The 17,512-nt window shown below is 38.9% G+C and overlaps 1 protein-coding gene across 6 annotated transcripts in view; it reads left to right on the top strand.

The window, feature by feature from the left end:
• AFG2A (AAA ATPase AFG2A) overlaps nucleotides 1-17,512 on the top strand; it is a 159,914-nt gene that overhangs the window by 80,753 nt on the left and 61,649 nt on the right. The window contains exon 15 of one of the 6 annotated variants that reach the window (XR_014955224.1): nucleotides 6,351-6,489. The exons of 4 other annotated variants lie outside the window; for them this stretch is intronic. Coding sequence is in view for 1 of the 2 variants with exons in the window: in XM_085579311.1 (XP_085435437.1) it covers nucleotides 6,351-6,524 (174 nt within the window). In the remaining variant the exon portion in view is untranslated. Of the gene's footprint in view, nucleotides 1-6,350 lie in introns of all 6 variants that reach the window. One more of the 6 variants, XM_085579311.1, reaches the window with a different exon arrangement.

Genomic DNA, 17,512 nt, shown 5'->3' with positions numbered 1-17,512 from the left:
CAAACAAATAAAATTGGATCCCAGCTGACTACTACTGTTGCTCATAGAAATAAAAAAGTTAAAACTTGAGCCGAATGGTTGAAGAAAGTGTGAGTTTAGACAAAGCTTATTAATTGTTATTTAGCCTGCACCAGTGAGTATCTGGGAACACCAGCATAAGAGTTTTCATGTAAACCTGCAACCACAGCTATATAAACAAGTCTCTCGGCTCCTTTGAAATCACAGGCAGCTTGAAACCATGAGCAAGTTTCCTATGGAAATAACTCACGTTTAAACCCTTTTAAATTCCATAGGCAGTTGAGAAAATAACCTGTTATTTAGGTCATGGAACATTTTTGTCCCTTTGCTTGTACCCATTGCATCAAATGAGGCTTCCCCTTCTGTTAAATGTGACTTCTTACAACTGGTTTCAAGCTTCATGTTTATTGTAGCTGATGGTGGGGGGCAGTGGGGACTAAACACATTTTGAGTCTAATTGCAAGTGATTGCTTTTTCATTTTTCCTTACTTATCATTGTTTAAATTCTGCTCTTTTGACATGTTTTGTTCTAAAGCACTGCCTCTTTACAATTCAGTACTTCTATTAGCTTAAGGCCCAGCAAAGCAAATCCTGTTCTGTTAGTAAATGTCTTAGTTCCTGACATGCTGCAGCAGGGTATGCATTTACAGCATACAGATGGGTATGACATTTACAGCATTAGAGCTGCAATGGTGAGAAATAATCTATATCTTGTCAGTTTATGGTAGAATCAAACATCTCTTTTAGTGGAATGAAACAGTATCTGTTTCCCCCTGCAAATTAGAGATACATTTTTGGTTGGTTTTATTGGGTGGGGTTGTTTTTTGATTTTAAAAAAAAATTAATGGCAAAAAAATCAATTCTTTCCCACAGTAAATTTGTAAAATAAGTTGTGGTTGCTACAAATTTTATATATAGTGTGTGGATCCATAAGCATGAGGAGATATTGTATTTCTCAGACTCAGAAGGCTAATTCCAAGTCTTTGTTTTATGCACTCAGGTGTTTTGGATTTACTGGGTCTATACTGAAAACTGTAGGTGAATTTGGCCCAAAAACTACGTGACTTGATCATAAAAAGTTGTGTTATCTTATGAGAAAGAAAATCTTCATGATAGATTGAATAGTCCCTGAGCTGTCCAGCGGTTCCCAAAGTAGCAGACAGGAGAACTGCTGGTCTTGGCTTTCCTTTTCATTTCAAGTTAACAGGAAAAGAACAAATGTGTGGAGATAAAGGCTTTATCCTCCAAGGAAGTTCTTTGATCCTGTGGTGGCTATTCCAGTGTAAGTCTTTACGAGGACACTTGTATTCTGTGATGAAAATTCCCCTTTTTTCTGTGTACAAAATACAAGTAGAAGAGGGTAGGGAGCATTAATCCTGGAATACAAGTGTCCCAACAGGATTAGCATAGCCATTAAGGTCTCTGTAGACAAGCCTGAGAGCAGAGTTAAAACAGTCTGTATTCTTTTCATTTTCTTTTTAAAGCTCAAAACACTCCCTGCCATGCCTGAAGCTAAGTTCAGAGTTGAGGGATTCTTCATTGTTAGTGTTTTTTGGTACCTGCCATTGCCCCTTCGGTATCACAACAAGATTTCACACCCAAAATCTGCAGGCAGGCTGTTCACCTGTCCCAGTCACAGACCCTGCTTGAAGGGAGTGTTTGCTTCAGGTGGGGTAAGATGAGATCTGCGCTTCCTCAATTCCAGAGCTTGGGGTGATTTAGCATGTACAGTCATTGCCAACTTGCTTTTTTGTTTTGCTCATCAGTGCAGACGTGTTCTTAAGGACAGAAATCACAGTGGTCTGAATAAGGAAGCTGCTGACAGCTTTACTACTATTTTTAATTGCTGTTATTCTCTGTGAGCAGTGTGGCTTTTCCAGAAGTAGTCCTGTGGAATTCTGAAAATCATACCCTGAGTGTTAAAAAGGTGCTATACTTTATTGGTAAATCTTTCTTACTGATTTTTTTTTTCCCCTCCTAAAATTATGCTAATGAGAATTTACTGATTGCTTTTTGAGCATTTATTATTCTGAAATAATCCCCACTCTGCTTCATAGCTGACATTCTAATTTCTGCACAGTTTTTTAGGAATACTGTATTTTTAACAGTAACAACTTGAAATTATTTTTCTAAACTTACATACAGCAAAACAATATCCCTGCTTTATGAAGAATTGGCAGAATGGACCTCAATTGCCAATCATGGGAGAACTCTGAAAACGTGTGTGACAAATTCAGTTATATTGAGGGTGTGAATTTTCTTCCAGGTTTTCGTATTTTTAAGGAGTCTTCTGAAGTTGATTTAATTTGTAATCCATACACCTTGTGTAGAACACTGTCCTTTATTCTTTATTACACTCTGCAGGTTGTTGATTGCATGTACCTTTTGAGTCTATCCTCTGGCATCCAGGAGCATAAACAAAGCTGCAGACACTGTTTTTTCCTCTCCCAGCAGCATGATGTGTTTGTGAATTAACCAAGTAGCCTTGGGTTCTAATTGGGTTTCCCCATTGTTGGAAAGGCAATTTATTCCTTTAATGAGACTGGAGATTAAGGATTGAATTAAAGGGAAAGTGTGGGTTGATACAAAAACCAGTTAATAAATAAGTTAAATTACTGGTCTTTTCAGTTTTAATAGCTGATGAAGTGTTGGCTTTCTTTCGACAGTGCTGAGTTGTTGGTAGTGATTGTTTTTTTTACGGTTATAACCCCTAAAGAATACTGTGCCCTTAGTTTTTCATAACTGAGAAACCACTGAAGTAAAAAAGTAGGCAGCTCCCGAAGTGGGAATGTGTGATTTAAGAAAGATCATGTGAAGATCCTGTGGTTTAGAAAAGATCAAGCTGTGAGGAGGAGAAACCACCCATTTTTCTAGAGTGGCATAAAAAGATTCACCGCAGGAGGGATATTTTGCAGCCATGTCTGTGAGCCTCCTTAGCCAAGGTAGACATACAGCCACATGAAAATTTAAATAGGGAGATCAAACACAGCTCCCAGATGCATCCTAGAAAAAATCAGGTGTTGGCTAATGGACCTTGTTTCTGTCTCACTCTGGTCTACTGCGCTTATCCTTTGCCACCCTGCGCTTTTTCATATCCTGAAGGGAGTTTTATCTCATTGCATGGTGGTGTTACATGGGTGCTTCTCTCTCACAGCTCTTCAGGGGACATATGCCTTTTCCCTTTCCTCTTCCCTGCATCTCCCTCTTTGGGAGGGGGACAGTTCAGAGCCAGCTGCTTTTACCAGAAATTCACACAGTACCTGGCAGTAGAAGGGGAAAGCCTTTGAAGTTGTGAGTAGGAAGGCAAAAGGACCATCTTGGAACTCTGGTGTGTGTTTCCTAGGCACAGCCACAGGCTCTGAAGTCATGGGTGGCAGGTGGGAGCTCCTTTTAGCCCCAGGTGTGTGGGCAAAAGGCCACCCCGCAGGTGGAGGAAGCCACGGCACTCCTGAGCCATCTGGCACAGGTTAGGTGTGCTCATGAGTTTTGCTCCTTGTAGTCCCTTATGGAGGTACAGCAGGGAGTCAGCCATGGCTCAGGTCCCCTTTGTAGTTACAGAGGAAGTTGCTGGCTGGAGATAAGGCTTCCAAAGATCCGGCCCAAATCAGACTGGATGTCTGGCACTGAGCTGCAGCCGCGCGAGGAAGTCCTTCGGCATTGGAGTCAGATGGAACGCGGGTCAGAGACTATGGGGTCAGAAGACAAAAATTGCTAAGCTAGCTTGAAATTCCAGGTCAAAAGTTTTCCCTTCTTTTATTAAACACAGCAAAAGGCATTTCTGATTACCAGGGATACTGATAACACTGTATTGTAGAGATACAGATCCTTTTGTACTCAGCCTTGCACTGCTGCCTGTGCTCTGAAGATCTTTCTTGAGGTTGAGACTGGTGCATGAAAACAATATTCCCTGGGGTTTTTTTCAAGAAAACTGGCATATTTTAAAGCAAAAAAAGTATTGAAAACCATGATATCATCATGTTTTTACTGTCTTCTAAAATTGCCTAATGAAAATATCCTTGATCATATGCAGGATGAACAAAATCCTGTATGTTCCAGGGCCCCCTATCTCATGACCAAAGCTATCCTGGAAGGGAAAGGGGGATGTTCCCCTTGAGACCATTCTCCTTCTCCCTCTTTACTGGGTGCTTCTAGACTTGTCACCCTCTCATTGGCTTCTCTTCTTCACCTCCTCTCCTTGCCCAGGAGCTACCTCAGGGACATGAACATTTGTCTTTATTGGAGTTTCAATCTTTTTTTAGACTCTTTTTCCCACACCTCTGCAAAATGGACTTGCTGTTGGTCTGTAAAACCCCACCAGATTTTTATTGTTTCTCGAATGATTCAGTTTGCTAGGTTCAGAGGTCTGAAAGACGCAGCTTTCTGAATCATGTGGCTGACATATCCTCTCCAGATTTTTGCTAGCAGTCCAAATAATAAGTAATACTAGTAAGATGTCTTTGCAATCAAAGTACAGCATGTTGTTTTCTTGGAGCCGCTGTCACTGCTGCCATTCTGTCTTGTTGTGCACTGTATTTTTCTCCACATTTGAATGTTTTGGTTCCTCAGAATTAAAAAGCTATAGAACAGCTTTCCCTCTCAGATAGTGGAGTCCTTTTTTATGATGTTTAGCCACATACATTGGTTTATCCCTTTGAATTTACCTTTTCAATTTGCCATTACCTGTCCTCGTTTGTCTGTGAAGTAACTTCTTGATGAGACTGCAACCCAGTGGCGGCTCGCCAATATTTTCTGTTTTTCTTGGAACATTTGGTTTAGGAAGTGGACTAATTAGCACGTAAACATTGTTTAGCAGAAGAACTCCAATTAGCAGTGTTTGGCCTGGCTTCAGCGATAAACAAAGTTTAGATGCACGTCAGTGTTTGTCCTAACAGTTTATAAAGTCCATTTTGTGGTCCTAGGGGACAGCACACAGCAGACATATTAAATAGTCACTGCAGTTGAGGCCATGAGAAAAAGCTTGCTGTGTCAAGCTTAATCGGCTGTGCATGATGCATTAGTGAGCTACTCTGGAAGTTTTACATTAATCTTAATTATTCTGAAATACTAACTAAATCTTTACAAATATGGGGTTTTTTTTGTTATTGTCTGTCTAGTACCATCGGGGAAAAAAATATGACACACACTTTAGTCCTTGTAAACTAATGGAATTTAGGTTTTCAATGTGTTTTTTTGTGTTGTCACTGTTTGTTTTTCCCTGCTTTGTTAAAGCCTAGAACTAAGCTAGATCTTTATCAGCACAAGCATAGGCAAGCTTCTTGCCCCAAGAAAACAATAATCCTCATTTTGGCATGACAAAATTAATGCTGATAAATGGGTGGGATAAGCTTGGACTACCCTTGTGGTAATATTGCAGGTAGCCAAGTGTAGAAGCATATACACTTGGTGGTTCTAAGGGAGGGATGCTTGTCCAGCTATGGTGGGCGTATCTATAAGAAACTGAAGACTAGAAGGTTGATGAAGTGTAAAATAATCATTTCTCCTTCCCTGCTTCACATATCTTAGTCATAGTTTTGCTGACTGGTAGTTGTAGTTTTGTTGACTGTGAATTCCTTGAGCCTGTATATGAGCAGGGGAGTTGGAGAGAGTGGATAACTTCATGTGCACATCCCTTGTGTTGGGACTTTTAATTTATGATTTAGACAGACTGGTTCAGGCTTGAATCCAGTAGTGCTATCTTTAGATCACAGACAGTATTAGATGACTAAAGTAAATATGGAATATTCTATGGGTACTAAAAATACTTGAACTAATTAATTGATGTAATCCTAGCTCTCCAAGAGAAGAGGATGCATGGAAGCTGCTGTTAATCTTTTGCTGGATTAGCTCTATTTGCATTTCAGAAATTACTATAACTAGAGGATCACACAGGACAGGTCTGTTCTTAGCTGTATAGTGGCTTGAAAATCTCTTTTTTTGCTCCAGACAGCAGTACACAGACCACAGAGGCAGTTCAAAATAAATCAGTTTTCTGCTAGAAATCTTTCCAACCAATTAAAAGTAATTTTTAAAGTGTCTAATTCAGATTTCATCAATCAGTTAACTGAAAAATAACAGATGCAAATAAAGGAAAACAATTCTATTTTTCCTTTTGATAATGAGACAGATCCAGAACTTCTAGACAGCCATGCAGGGGTGTCTGTTCTTCACTGCAGGATTCTGGGTTGCATGTATATTACTTGTCATTAAACAGTGCAGGATGTGAAGCTGCCCTTTCCCTCAGCCCTGGGTGGTTAACTGAGAGAGTGAAATAGTCCACTCACTAGGTGAGGGAGGAATCTAACCCTAATATTTAACTATTTATGGTATTTCAGTGTCACCCATGCTCTGCCATGGCAACTTCCTTGTGTGTGAAGTCAGTGGATGGCATTCTTGATACTCCAGCTGCAAAAGGATCATGTGTTCCTAGTTGCTGGCTTTTTATACCAGTTGGAGAAAACCCTTCCTTCAAAAGTGAGCATCAGAATTTGTATGTTAGCTTTAACTAAACACATTCACATTTTCTTTTTTCCCAGTGTTATGAGTATTTTACTCTTGTATGTTTTCTAAGTTACCGCTATGTCTCCTCCTCATTCCCTAATGTTCTTCCATTATCTCCCTTTTCCTCTCATTACTCCCCTCACCAACAGGCCAGATTTTGATTTAATAGTTTTGTGGTTGGTATTTTACTGAAACACTTGAGGAATTATCAAGAGAATGGTGCTAAGTATGGCCTATTGATAGATTAGCTCCTTGGAAGTTTTTTTGTCTTCTACAAACAGATTCAATATATTAGCTTATAATTACATTAATTAGAAAATAATAGATTCTTCCTACCTGCTATCATGTGAAGATACTTCAGAGGAGTAACCATGTATCACTTAAAATTCTTTATTTGGTTTGTAGTATTGGAGTTCTCTATGAGTTTAGCACATCTAAAAAGAAGTCTTTCAACATGCCGTGTGAAAAGGTGTGCAGAAATGAATTTCATTTTGGATGTACAAATGTCTTAATTATTCATATTTGCAAATTTAGTTCTCACAGGGAACTAAGAGATAGTGTCTCATTAATTTCCAATGTGGTCAAAGTTTGTGGTGTGTGTTTTTGTTTTTTTTTTCCTTATAATTACAAGATACTACTCTTGGGAAATATTCCAAAGACTAGGTTAAAAACGAGCTGTGATAAAAAAGGTCCCATAAAAGATGGGCACCGATAAGTAGAAAGGTAAGTTGATAAAAGTTTGGCTCACATCAGAAATTAACTTAACTGCTTGATTTTTCTTGAGGTCTCCTGTTCCCTTAGGCCTTGGAAACTATATTGGGGTTCTACAAATACATCCCTGATTTAATTCCAGCACATGCCAGGTTGGTGTTTTGCACTTCTACTGCAGGTTTTAAAGAGACTGCAGGTGGTTACTTGCGGTCTTAACTGTGGGGCTTTATTCTGGAATGCATCTTTGTGAAAAAAAAAAAAAAAATTTAAAAAGATACTAATCATTAGTGGAAAGCCTGTGATGTATACCTAAAAATATAGATGGCTTTCTTCATTAAAATAGCTCAGGAGCTCACATTCATACAGTCATGGATGGTGTTTGTACCTCTAAGGAACAGGTGAAGCAGTCAGCAGCTGTGGCAGCGCAGGTTAAATTGTACAGGAAACTCAGAGTGAGCTAAGAATTACATCCAAGTTTCTTCAAGTCCGGTAACCAATTTTGCTTAACTACTCTTTTATGGCTTTTTCCCCTCCCTGTTGATTTTTTTTTTTTAAAGTCAGCTATAGAACAGGGCTCTAGTGAATTGAGCAACAACTCATTTCCTTTGCAATCACCAGGAAATACACTGAGCAATTAAGGGTGGCTGGATGGAAATGGGCTTTCATTTCACTGAGATACCAAAAGTTCCCAGGCTTTCCTGGCTTTTCAGCAGCCTTCCAGGTGGTCTGACTTGGAGCTAAGTCCCCCTGTTCCAATGTCCATGGTAGCAGCAAATTTGAGGAAACAGGACTGACGGCTTGAAGGATTTAATTATTTTCTCTGTGTTTCATTGTTTGGCAGCTCTGAGATGTACAAATCTCAGCTTCTATGTCCTACCTGTTTCTTCATTATCTAAAGAGGAAAGAACTTCCATCAGCAGCCTATAGATTGACAGAGAGTAGTAGTTCCTTAGCAAGAAGGAATATCTCACAGTAATCCTTGAATTCTCCATCTGTGTAAAGATCAACAAAGTGTGGGGATGTTTTAAGGGAAGGTGACCATCTGCTGGTCTTGTTTTGCATAGAGATGCTCAGTGACTGTTTTTCTTCCATATGTTGACCTAAAAATGTAACATTTCCTCACAGTGTGAGCTTCATGTGACAGCAAGTTGTAGCTTGTTGAAATGCACTATGCCCACTAGTGTAAAATTAGAGTAATCAGGATTTCATGTAGAAACATGACTTTGGCTTGAAACTGATACAAGAGATTTACAAGATAAAAACCCTGAAAACTCCAGCAAGTCCTAACAAAATACTCTCTTTAAGTAATGCACACTAAGTAAATATTATTGTTTATTGGAATCTCTTTCCTGATTAGAGTCTGTTTTGCTGTTTACTTCTCTAGAATCTGAACAACAATGCCAGTACTATTGTCTAGGAAGATCTAGGAGACAAAAAAAAAAAAAAAATCTTGAGTTTTTATATCTCTTTTAAAAATTCAGAGTTTCTTTTTTCGTTGCTGATTTATCCAAATTGAAAGAAACTGAATTACAGACGTATCCATATCTGATAATGTGGTGTGAACTTCTGGTCCCTTGCCTCCATGGTTGAGAACTTAATATCTGCTTTTAAAAGAGATTTCACAGTCATAACAGATGCCAAATGTACTGAACTTTTTTGTTCACTTGCTGATAATACTCTGGGTTTATTTATTGTAGAGGGGTTTGTGTGTGTGGTTGTCTCCACATGTAGATTATGTCAATTTTGTGTTGTTTCCCTCCCTTATATTAATGTTCATGCAATGGCTGTGTTTTCACCATCATTTGGAATTCTGTTTAAAGTTCCTAGCCAAGTAACTGTTCTGAATGTTAATTCTCTTCTGAGCAGTTCCTGTGTTCTTCCTCTCTGAGGCTCTTAAGTGCACTGTGATCTGTATGACCCATCACAGGATTAAGGAACAAGAAGTGCTAATCTGGGTTTTACCCCTTCCTGGCTCTGTAGTTTAAGATGCCTGTGAAAGGAGAGAGCTGACCTGAGTTTCTCATAGGGCCGGGTTGAGGATTAATTAACTGCAGACACAAATTATTGCATGGGTGCTGGGAAATGCTTCACCAAGATTTTCAGCTGGTACAGTTCAGCTGAACTAAACAGAAACTTGCTTTTTGTTACAAGAAATATGTAATTGACTGATGGAAATAGATCTGAAATGTTTTTAGCCCTGTAAAATGCAGAGAAACAATTTCTCTTGTATCTCACTGTTCAGTATACACACCAGACTTTAAAATTTTCCTGCACCTGTTTTGGCATCCAATCCAACTAGGATATTCTTTCTGAAAGGTAGGAGTTCAATTTTTTACCTGGATTTGTAAAAATAGAGATTGGTGCCTTATTCTGTATCAGCAAAATGTGTCATCAGCCTTCTGCAGGGAGTTCCTAATGCAATTCCCAAGACATCTACCTGTGACATCCAAAGGCTCTGATGCCGTCAGCTGGAAATCCTGGCCTAAAAAAATGTTTGTATATTTTAATTTTCCACCTCAATTTTCAGCAGGTACTCCAGTTTACAATAATATTATTTGTTAGCTGGAACCAAGACTGGGAAAATATGATCACTCTGTAAAACCTCTGTAGCTTTTGTGGAGGTGTGATAGCAATGGACACATAGAAAACTGTACTCCCAAAGTAGTGTTAATATCATTGAAACACCTGATTTTTGTATAATCTCCTATTTTGGAGAGCAAATGAGAGAGAGGGTGCTCTATACATGTGCACATAATAAATGTCAGTCTGGTTTATTCCTTCAGAATTAATGTATATGGGACTGGAACTTCTGTAAAAGGCATTAGCTTGGTGAATATTCTTGCCAATGCCACATTTGTGTGATTGATGAATGATGCCTTGGTCATGAAGCCCTTGAGGAACAGAATGCAAATAGCAGATTTTTTTTTAAACATTTTACTCTTTCAGAGATTTTACAGGTGAATCTTTGAATAGAGTAAAATTTTTAAAATGTTGTCTTTTGACCACAGTGTACAGGGTGCTACATTTCCTTCTCCCGAGTTCCTGTTTGGGACAGACAAAGCAGATGTTTGGCTTGGAAGCAGCCTTTATTTGGCGTGGTGGCAGGAAGTACTGAGAGATTTGCTATTGACATTTAATCCCTGATGTTTCTGTAGACTGAAAGAACTTTTTTTTTTTATTTCTCTCTTTTTTTCCTTTTTTGTTAGTTGCTTGAATCTGTGTAAAATGAACTGAACTCATAATACATATTTGGCAAGGGAGCTGGAAACACAGTATTCTGTTTCTTACAGTCTTGACAGCCTTGCTTATAAATCCCAGTCCCTTGATTCCTCTGATCACAGTGAGGTTTTTTTTTCTCGCAGGTGTTTAGAACGTGAAATTAGATGTTTCCCCAAAGCTGTATGTCTGATCTCCATCACTGCAGCAATCCAACACAAGGGCCTGTCCCCAAATCATTCTTACTTATGGAAGTTTCTTCCTGCATCTGGCCCAGGCATTAATATTAATTAATATGTATAAATATTAATCTGTTTTAAAATTAAGAGTAAAAAAGAAGCAGGGAGAGCATCTGAGAAGATAACTGGGCTGTGAAGTCAGTGAAGCTGATTTACATGAAAATACCAAAATGAATTACTGTTGTAGTAAATTCTGATGGTTTTGCGGTAAAATCTCTGGGATGGGAGTTTTCATGTATAAAGTTATTCAGCAGAGATTTTTGCTGCAAAATCTCAAGTATTAGAAAAAGAACTTCACCTGTTTTTCCATATTTGCATTTTCACACAACAGACTTTTTCTTTTTTGGATGATAATCTTGGTTTTTGGAGGCCATGAAACTGCCCCTCTTTTTTCCCTCACCTGTGGTTCAGGCTATGATGATCTGTGCTGGAAGCAATGAAGTGATGCTCTATGCATTTTATATGCAGCAGATTTGAATCCTGCAAAAGTAAAGTTACTAGGGGAAAACGAAACCTATGGAAGGATTCAGCTGGTAAACTTCAGTTTGGGTCAATATGTGGAATGCTTCATTATTAGTGGACTGGATTGAGGAGGTTTGGTCTTTAGAGCTGCACCAGCTTGATCTGTGTCTCAGATGGGAATATGTGAGGGCTGCTTCTATTGTAATAGGAATGCTTTGGAACCAGAATATAACTCCTTCTATTAGGCAGTCAACAAAAAGTCTAAATACCTTTTGTTCTTAGGGGTATTTTTATAAAATTCTAACAACCCGTGGTTTCCCATTTAATTTGAATATAGCTTAATTCACCAGCTTGCCTTTCAAGATGGTCCTGGATTTACCACCTGAGCCACAACTTCCTTAATGTCATGCCAAAGTAGTTTTAAGGGAAGGTTATACTCAAATAACGTGGAAAATGTGTCCAGGAGAATGAGTCTGTGATAGCTCTCACGTTAGTTACTGAGTGCAGTGGAGTCTGCAGGAGAGGAACGTGTATTACCCATTAATACTTCACAGAAATGAGTCCTGCAAAAATAGTTGCTGACTGGAAAGAGTAAAAAAAAAAAAAAAAAAAAAAAAAAAAGAAGGCTAATTATTTTTCTTCATCAGTTCTATTTTTCATCCCTTCCTGGTGATTCTTACAATGTGGGTACTCTGTTTTAAAGAAGAGGTTATCTGTATAATTATGTAATTCTATTATTATTCCGTGACTGTGTGCTTACCACCAGTCACTAAAGTTGTTCTTCCACACCAGGTGTAGCTGTCCTTGGGTGGCACTGAAAAACAGTGTTTTTTAAAAGCTGTTTCAAGAAGCAGAAGAAATGGTGAAGCCACCAAGCATATAGGGAAGCACTGGGAGTGTGAAAAGTTCTTTAGAGCAGGATGCTTCATGCACTAAGAAAAGTAAGGAATTGAAGCATTATAAAAGCCTGAAACAAGATGTTCCTCCTGCCTTCCCACAACTAGAATTTTTTTTATTTTGTGCTTTAGTCCCAGGCCTTGTTTTTATTAAGGTAATCTTTATGTCAGGTTGCAGGGTATGTTCCTATGCATAGTTTTTCCTAGTACTGACAGCCAGAAATGGTTTCCAATCCACGGTTTTTAGAAGTTTTCTAGGCTATTTATGAATTAAATGGAATTGCCTCAGGTCCAATAAATTTACTCATTAATGGTATCAGCATTAAGTTTTGGAGCTTTCTGGGTTTCCATTATTCCCACTGCAATCTCCAGACTGTGGTCTCTCACCAGGCATTTCTGTGCACACGCAGCTGCCAAAAAATCAGAATAGGAAAGAATTACATGACTCAAGTTGTCGTCGCATTGTTCACGGGAGCCTGCCTGTGGGAGGAAAAAAACAAATACTGAAGGCAGAAAACTCTCCTCCATTCCTCAACCAAAATATGGCTGTGCCAACACAGAGAGCTTCCCTGTCCCTAAGGAATGAGGTTGTCCTTTCTTTTTCCCCACTGCTGATCAGCTGTACTAGAACTGCCCATCCATCCTGGGTACTTGCCTGTGGCTGGTTTAATGGGAAGAGATCTCAGCAGCTCCAGCAACCCAATTCCCTCTGCAAAGAGTGCATATTCCTTGGCACAGGCATGGCTGTTGATCCCCAGAGCAATTGGGATTGGCCTGGGAGTCTTTGGGAGTGGGGAACATGTACAGGAGGTGGTGATGTCTAATGGGTGAGGCCTGGTGAGAAAGGGTGGAAATTTATTGGGTTTTTTTCTACTGCTTCAGTTGTTTTTGATAGGAAAGTTTGGTGACAGAATAACCCCCAGCCTTGTGTCTGAGAGCTAAAGGATGGCAAGGATAAATTTAAAGTAAATTTATATAATTTAAATCCAATTTTAATTTTAATTTCCTTTTTTCCCATGGTTTAATAAGTTAGCACACTCTGATATTTTTATCTACAGCTTTAGCACGAACAGTAATCGTTGCCAATCCCTGTAATTATTATTTTGTGATCCTTTGGGAGCCTGCTGTACCAAGGCATTCTCTTCCCGTTGCTTCGGCACCTGGGAATTCAGGCTCCAATGATATTTTCCAGCAGATGTGACTCTCGGGGCTTGTTTATTTTTAGCTGGGGATTGTGCACCTTGATCTCGGTGGGAAGCTTCCTGTCCTCATTGTCTTTTACAGCCTGTTGTAAAGGCAAGTGGCTTATAATGACCTACCCTTACTTCCCCTCGCTGCTTCCAAAAGACACAGGAATGTCATCATCACATGTTCTAATTTACTCAGGGACGTTTGGATGAGGACCTCACAGGTTTAACCTTTCCAAAAGCTGTGTTTGTTCAAGAGGGTAATAGTGTTGGTAGCTTAAATGTTGAGGCTAAAAAGTTACCAGATTTGGTTTGATAGCTTCATTGATCTTTGTCCGCTGCATGGTTTTTATTTCTGGGCAAGTGGATCTGTGTTTTTCAGTGATAGGCATATTTTGATCACCTGATTCCATTAAAATGAAATTTCTGAGTAAAACCATTTTTATTTTCCATGTTACATATCAAAGTTCTGACTTTCCTTAAGTTAGTTTTAAATAATGGAGAAAATGGGGGGAACATACAGAAATGATTTATATTTCTCCATCATAAATGGCAGCAACTACTTTTCTTAAAAACATATTTGAGAACATCCTGAAACTTTTAAGCCTTGTGTGTGTGTCTGTGCTCCTGCACATAGGTGCCTCTGTATACATTGTTTCTGTGCTTTTAGACCAGTTTTAAAGCCTTTGGGTAGCAGGTTGTGAGGAAAAGTTTTTATCTTTAATTTATAGATACTTCCCATGTTGGTTAAAGGGAAAAAGACTGAACAAGAATGGGCTCTGATCCCAGGATCAGGTACTTCTGTAGCCCCTGTGAGCGCTGATGTTGCCATGCTGTTTTGTCGGTTTCCTGTTGTATGCAAAACAGTTTAAGGAGCAGATTTCCATCTATTATATTCCTCAGAAAACAGGCAGGATGATCCAGTTGATGGTTGGGTTTGGAATAAAGCCCAAGCTTGCAGATCATTTAATCTTTTGCTCACCTAACTTGTTTTGTCGTTACAGGGAAAAGAATGTTTGTTTCCTAAATATTCCGTGTGGTAGATAGTGGAAACTCCATGCCCACTACCTTTCTCCCCCAGGAAGCTTTTTCCCCAGTAACAATATGCAAGTTTTATTTTTGGCAACGGTTTTGAATTTTGGAAGAGAGGTATGATACAAGGATCCTCTTTCAGTATTCTTTTTTTAAAATTGGAAAAGAAAACAGAAGCATCTTTTTCTTTGCAATTATCAGGAGAGTGCTGCTGCTGTTGGTGCTTGCCATGTGATATTTATTATTGGGTAACATGCCATGCTGTGCCAATCCTGAGTTGTGTTTTTGGGAGAAGACTCAGAGACCTTAAGGAATTCTTTTAAAAAGCCAGTATTGTTTTGAATGGTGTGTTTCAAACACCTGTCCCAGAGCCATCTAGTGAGCTGTTGTAATTTCCAGTCTCCTCTGAGAATAGCCTGAAAATTTTTGATGCGTTCCTAATTGCTGCTTCACAATCGGCACCAAATCAGACCTCCTCAAAACATGTTGTTTTGGTTTTTTTTGGGTTTTTTTGTTTGTTTTTTTTTGTTAGAGCAGAAGGTTGTACAGATGTTTTTCTTGTCCCAGAATTATTCTCAGTCAGGCCACTGTTTTCATCCTTAATAGGAGAAGTCACTCCTAAAATGCATTTTGTTTTCAGTGAGGGTGCTGCAGAATTTTGGGATATGTAAAAACCAGTCAGTCTTGGTAGAAGGGACATATCGGACGTGTTGTGCACTTTTTTCCACCTACTTTTTACAGTGTTAAAGTCAGTCAACACTTGTAAAAGTGATAAGATGGTCTGAGGGGACCTGGTAAACTGCTATAGAGATCTCCCTGTACTTGAAGCATTTGTGTGCACTCCTGGTAGCGATCCTGAAAAAACCCTCCCAACATGTACCTACAAAGCTCTGTTGAATGGCATCCTGACATGTGAAAGGAGAAGTAGTGGGGCTGAGCTACCTGAAAGAATGGCTTGGCATTCCTGCAACTGAGGAGAGCTGCTTTTGAGGAAAGAATGGAGATGGGGAGGAGCCTGGCCAGTGGCGAGTGTGGGGGGTGTCAGATAGGCAGGCTGGAGCTAAAAAGACAACATCCATGTTTTTCCAGGTGTCTCTTTTGTAATATTTCACTTTTTTTTTTTTTTTTTTAAGAAGAGGCAGTACATTCAGTCATTCAGAGAACTAAGTGTCAAGAGGAGAGAGAAGCCAGGCTTGTGCTGTGCTTTCATTAAATGTTTTACTGCAAGTGGTACCTCATTTTATAATGCTTTCTCAATTACAGGGTCTCCCACACACTCATTGCCCCTCATTTTCTTCCTCATTACTTTATTGCTTTGTTTAATCCTTTATAATGTGTCTAACCCACTGCTAGGGTTGCTTGCAAAGGTCAGGCTGCCCTTGAGATGTTTTTCCTTGAAATAAGTGAAATGGTTCCAAATTATCTGTGTTCATTGTGACCAAAAAAACCCAAACCAACCCAATCTTTCAAAGCTTCAGAAATGAGTGACTTCTTCCCTGATCAAACAGGACTTCCAGAACTGGTGCTTACCTTCTACTTAAAAAGATTGAGGGGGCCCCCTCCATGCTTGAAACATATATAAATGATGAAAACAATTAAATGTGTACATATTTTACAAGATTTAACTTGACAAGCCTGAATAAACTAGCTTCTGCCCTGCCTTTGTTCTTGCCCTAGGACTTTCTGTGTACCTGCGATATACTTTCAACTCCATCAAAAAAAATTCTTCATAACCAAAAGACTTGGCATCAGAATTAAAACACAATTGTTTTGGGAATTGCTCATACCTTTCCCATTGCTTTGGCAGTATGACAATTACAGGTAGAAAAATTAAGCCAGAAAATTCTCCTGAGCCCCCTTTTGCTGCAATTGTTTGGTGTAGTTTTTACAGAAGGCTGTCCTGCAAAAGCCTGCAAAAGAGGTGGAGTGGGTACTTCAGTAAAAATCTGTTTTTCAGTTTTGCATCTTTACCTTGCATTGTTTCAAGGTGGGTTTCAGTTATAAATAATAAATCTGTCTGGAATTTTGCACTGGTATATCTTGTGGACAGGGTGTAGTTGTTGGTGAGAGCTTGCATCTTCTTATCTCACCAAATTTATTTTCATTTTGCTTTTATATGGTTCCTGGTTAATCAACATGTGTTGTATATTTGGATGTTTAAGTTCAAAATATTGCAGTCAGTGATGTCAGAAAGGCAAACACTAGGCTGAGAATATTTATTCAGACTTTCTCAGTGAAAGCAAATGAGAATTTTTTTTTTTTTTGTGACAAGTGGCATATGTACCACTCCCCAAGTAGCAGAACTATGTATCATATGCACACACAAAAAAATCAAATAATATAATGGTGTAAGGGAAAGCCTGACGGTGTCTGCTTGTATTTTAAGTGAGACTCTGACAACCCTCGCTGCCCTTCCCCCCGCTCCAAAAGTTATGGTTGCCTTTCTGGTTGCAGTCATTTAACAGCTTGTTGAAGGATAAAGGGGCTCCACTACAAGAAGAACAGGTACATCTAATATGAAGGGAATTGTCTTTGAGTATAAAATTATAAATAGCAGTACCTCCTTTGTAATTCAGTAGTGCATACTGAAATTCAGGAATGGTAGTTGGGGATATGCAGTATAGCCAAGAAATATGTGAGACTTTACAATCAGTCAGCTAATTTTTTTTTTGTTTGTTTGGTTGTGGTTTTTTTGTTTGTTTTTTGTTTTCATGGAATATTGAGTGGTGTGGGAATCAACAGGTTTGGGGAAGTGTTGAAAGAAAAACCTTCACTAGAATTGCTGGTAGGGCAAGAATTGTTCCCTTTCCCAACCTCCATGTTTTCTAAACTCAGGTAGCTGTGTAGTAAGAAAGTTTTTCAAACAATTTTTTTGAAGATCTGGTAATTCAAAAATTGTCACCTGCCTCATAACTTTTAGTGAGCGATCTGAGCTGCAAAACTTACAGAACAATCTTGGTAAAAGCCCATTAAAGGATCCATTTCTGACTTCTTATACAATTATTGTGGTTTTCATTATTTGATGACAGACAAGGAGATACCCAGTGATGTAAAGGATATATCAATTTGGAGAAATACTTGGCCTTTAAAGAAAAAAGTTGTTGCTATGATTGTGGAGAAACATGAGCCATGAAGTTATATACGTTGCAAACAGCACTCAGCTCAGTTTACAGCAGAGCTGTGTGTGATGCTTCTGCCTCTCACATGACTGTAAGTTAATGTTACCTGTCAGCAGGTTGTTATTCTGTCTGTT

The sequence above is a fragment of the Lonchura striata genome, chromosome 4 (genome assembly GCF_050655825.1).
Source record: "Lonchura striata isolate lonStrDom1 chromosome 4, ASM5065582v1, whole genome shotgun sequence".
In the NCBI taxonomy this organism is placed as follows: Eukaryota; Metazoa; Chordata; class Aves; order Passeriformes; family Estrildidae; genus Lonchura; species Lonchura striata.
This window is presented reverse-complemented; position numbering and strand designations above follow the sequence as displayed.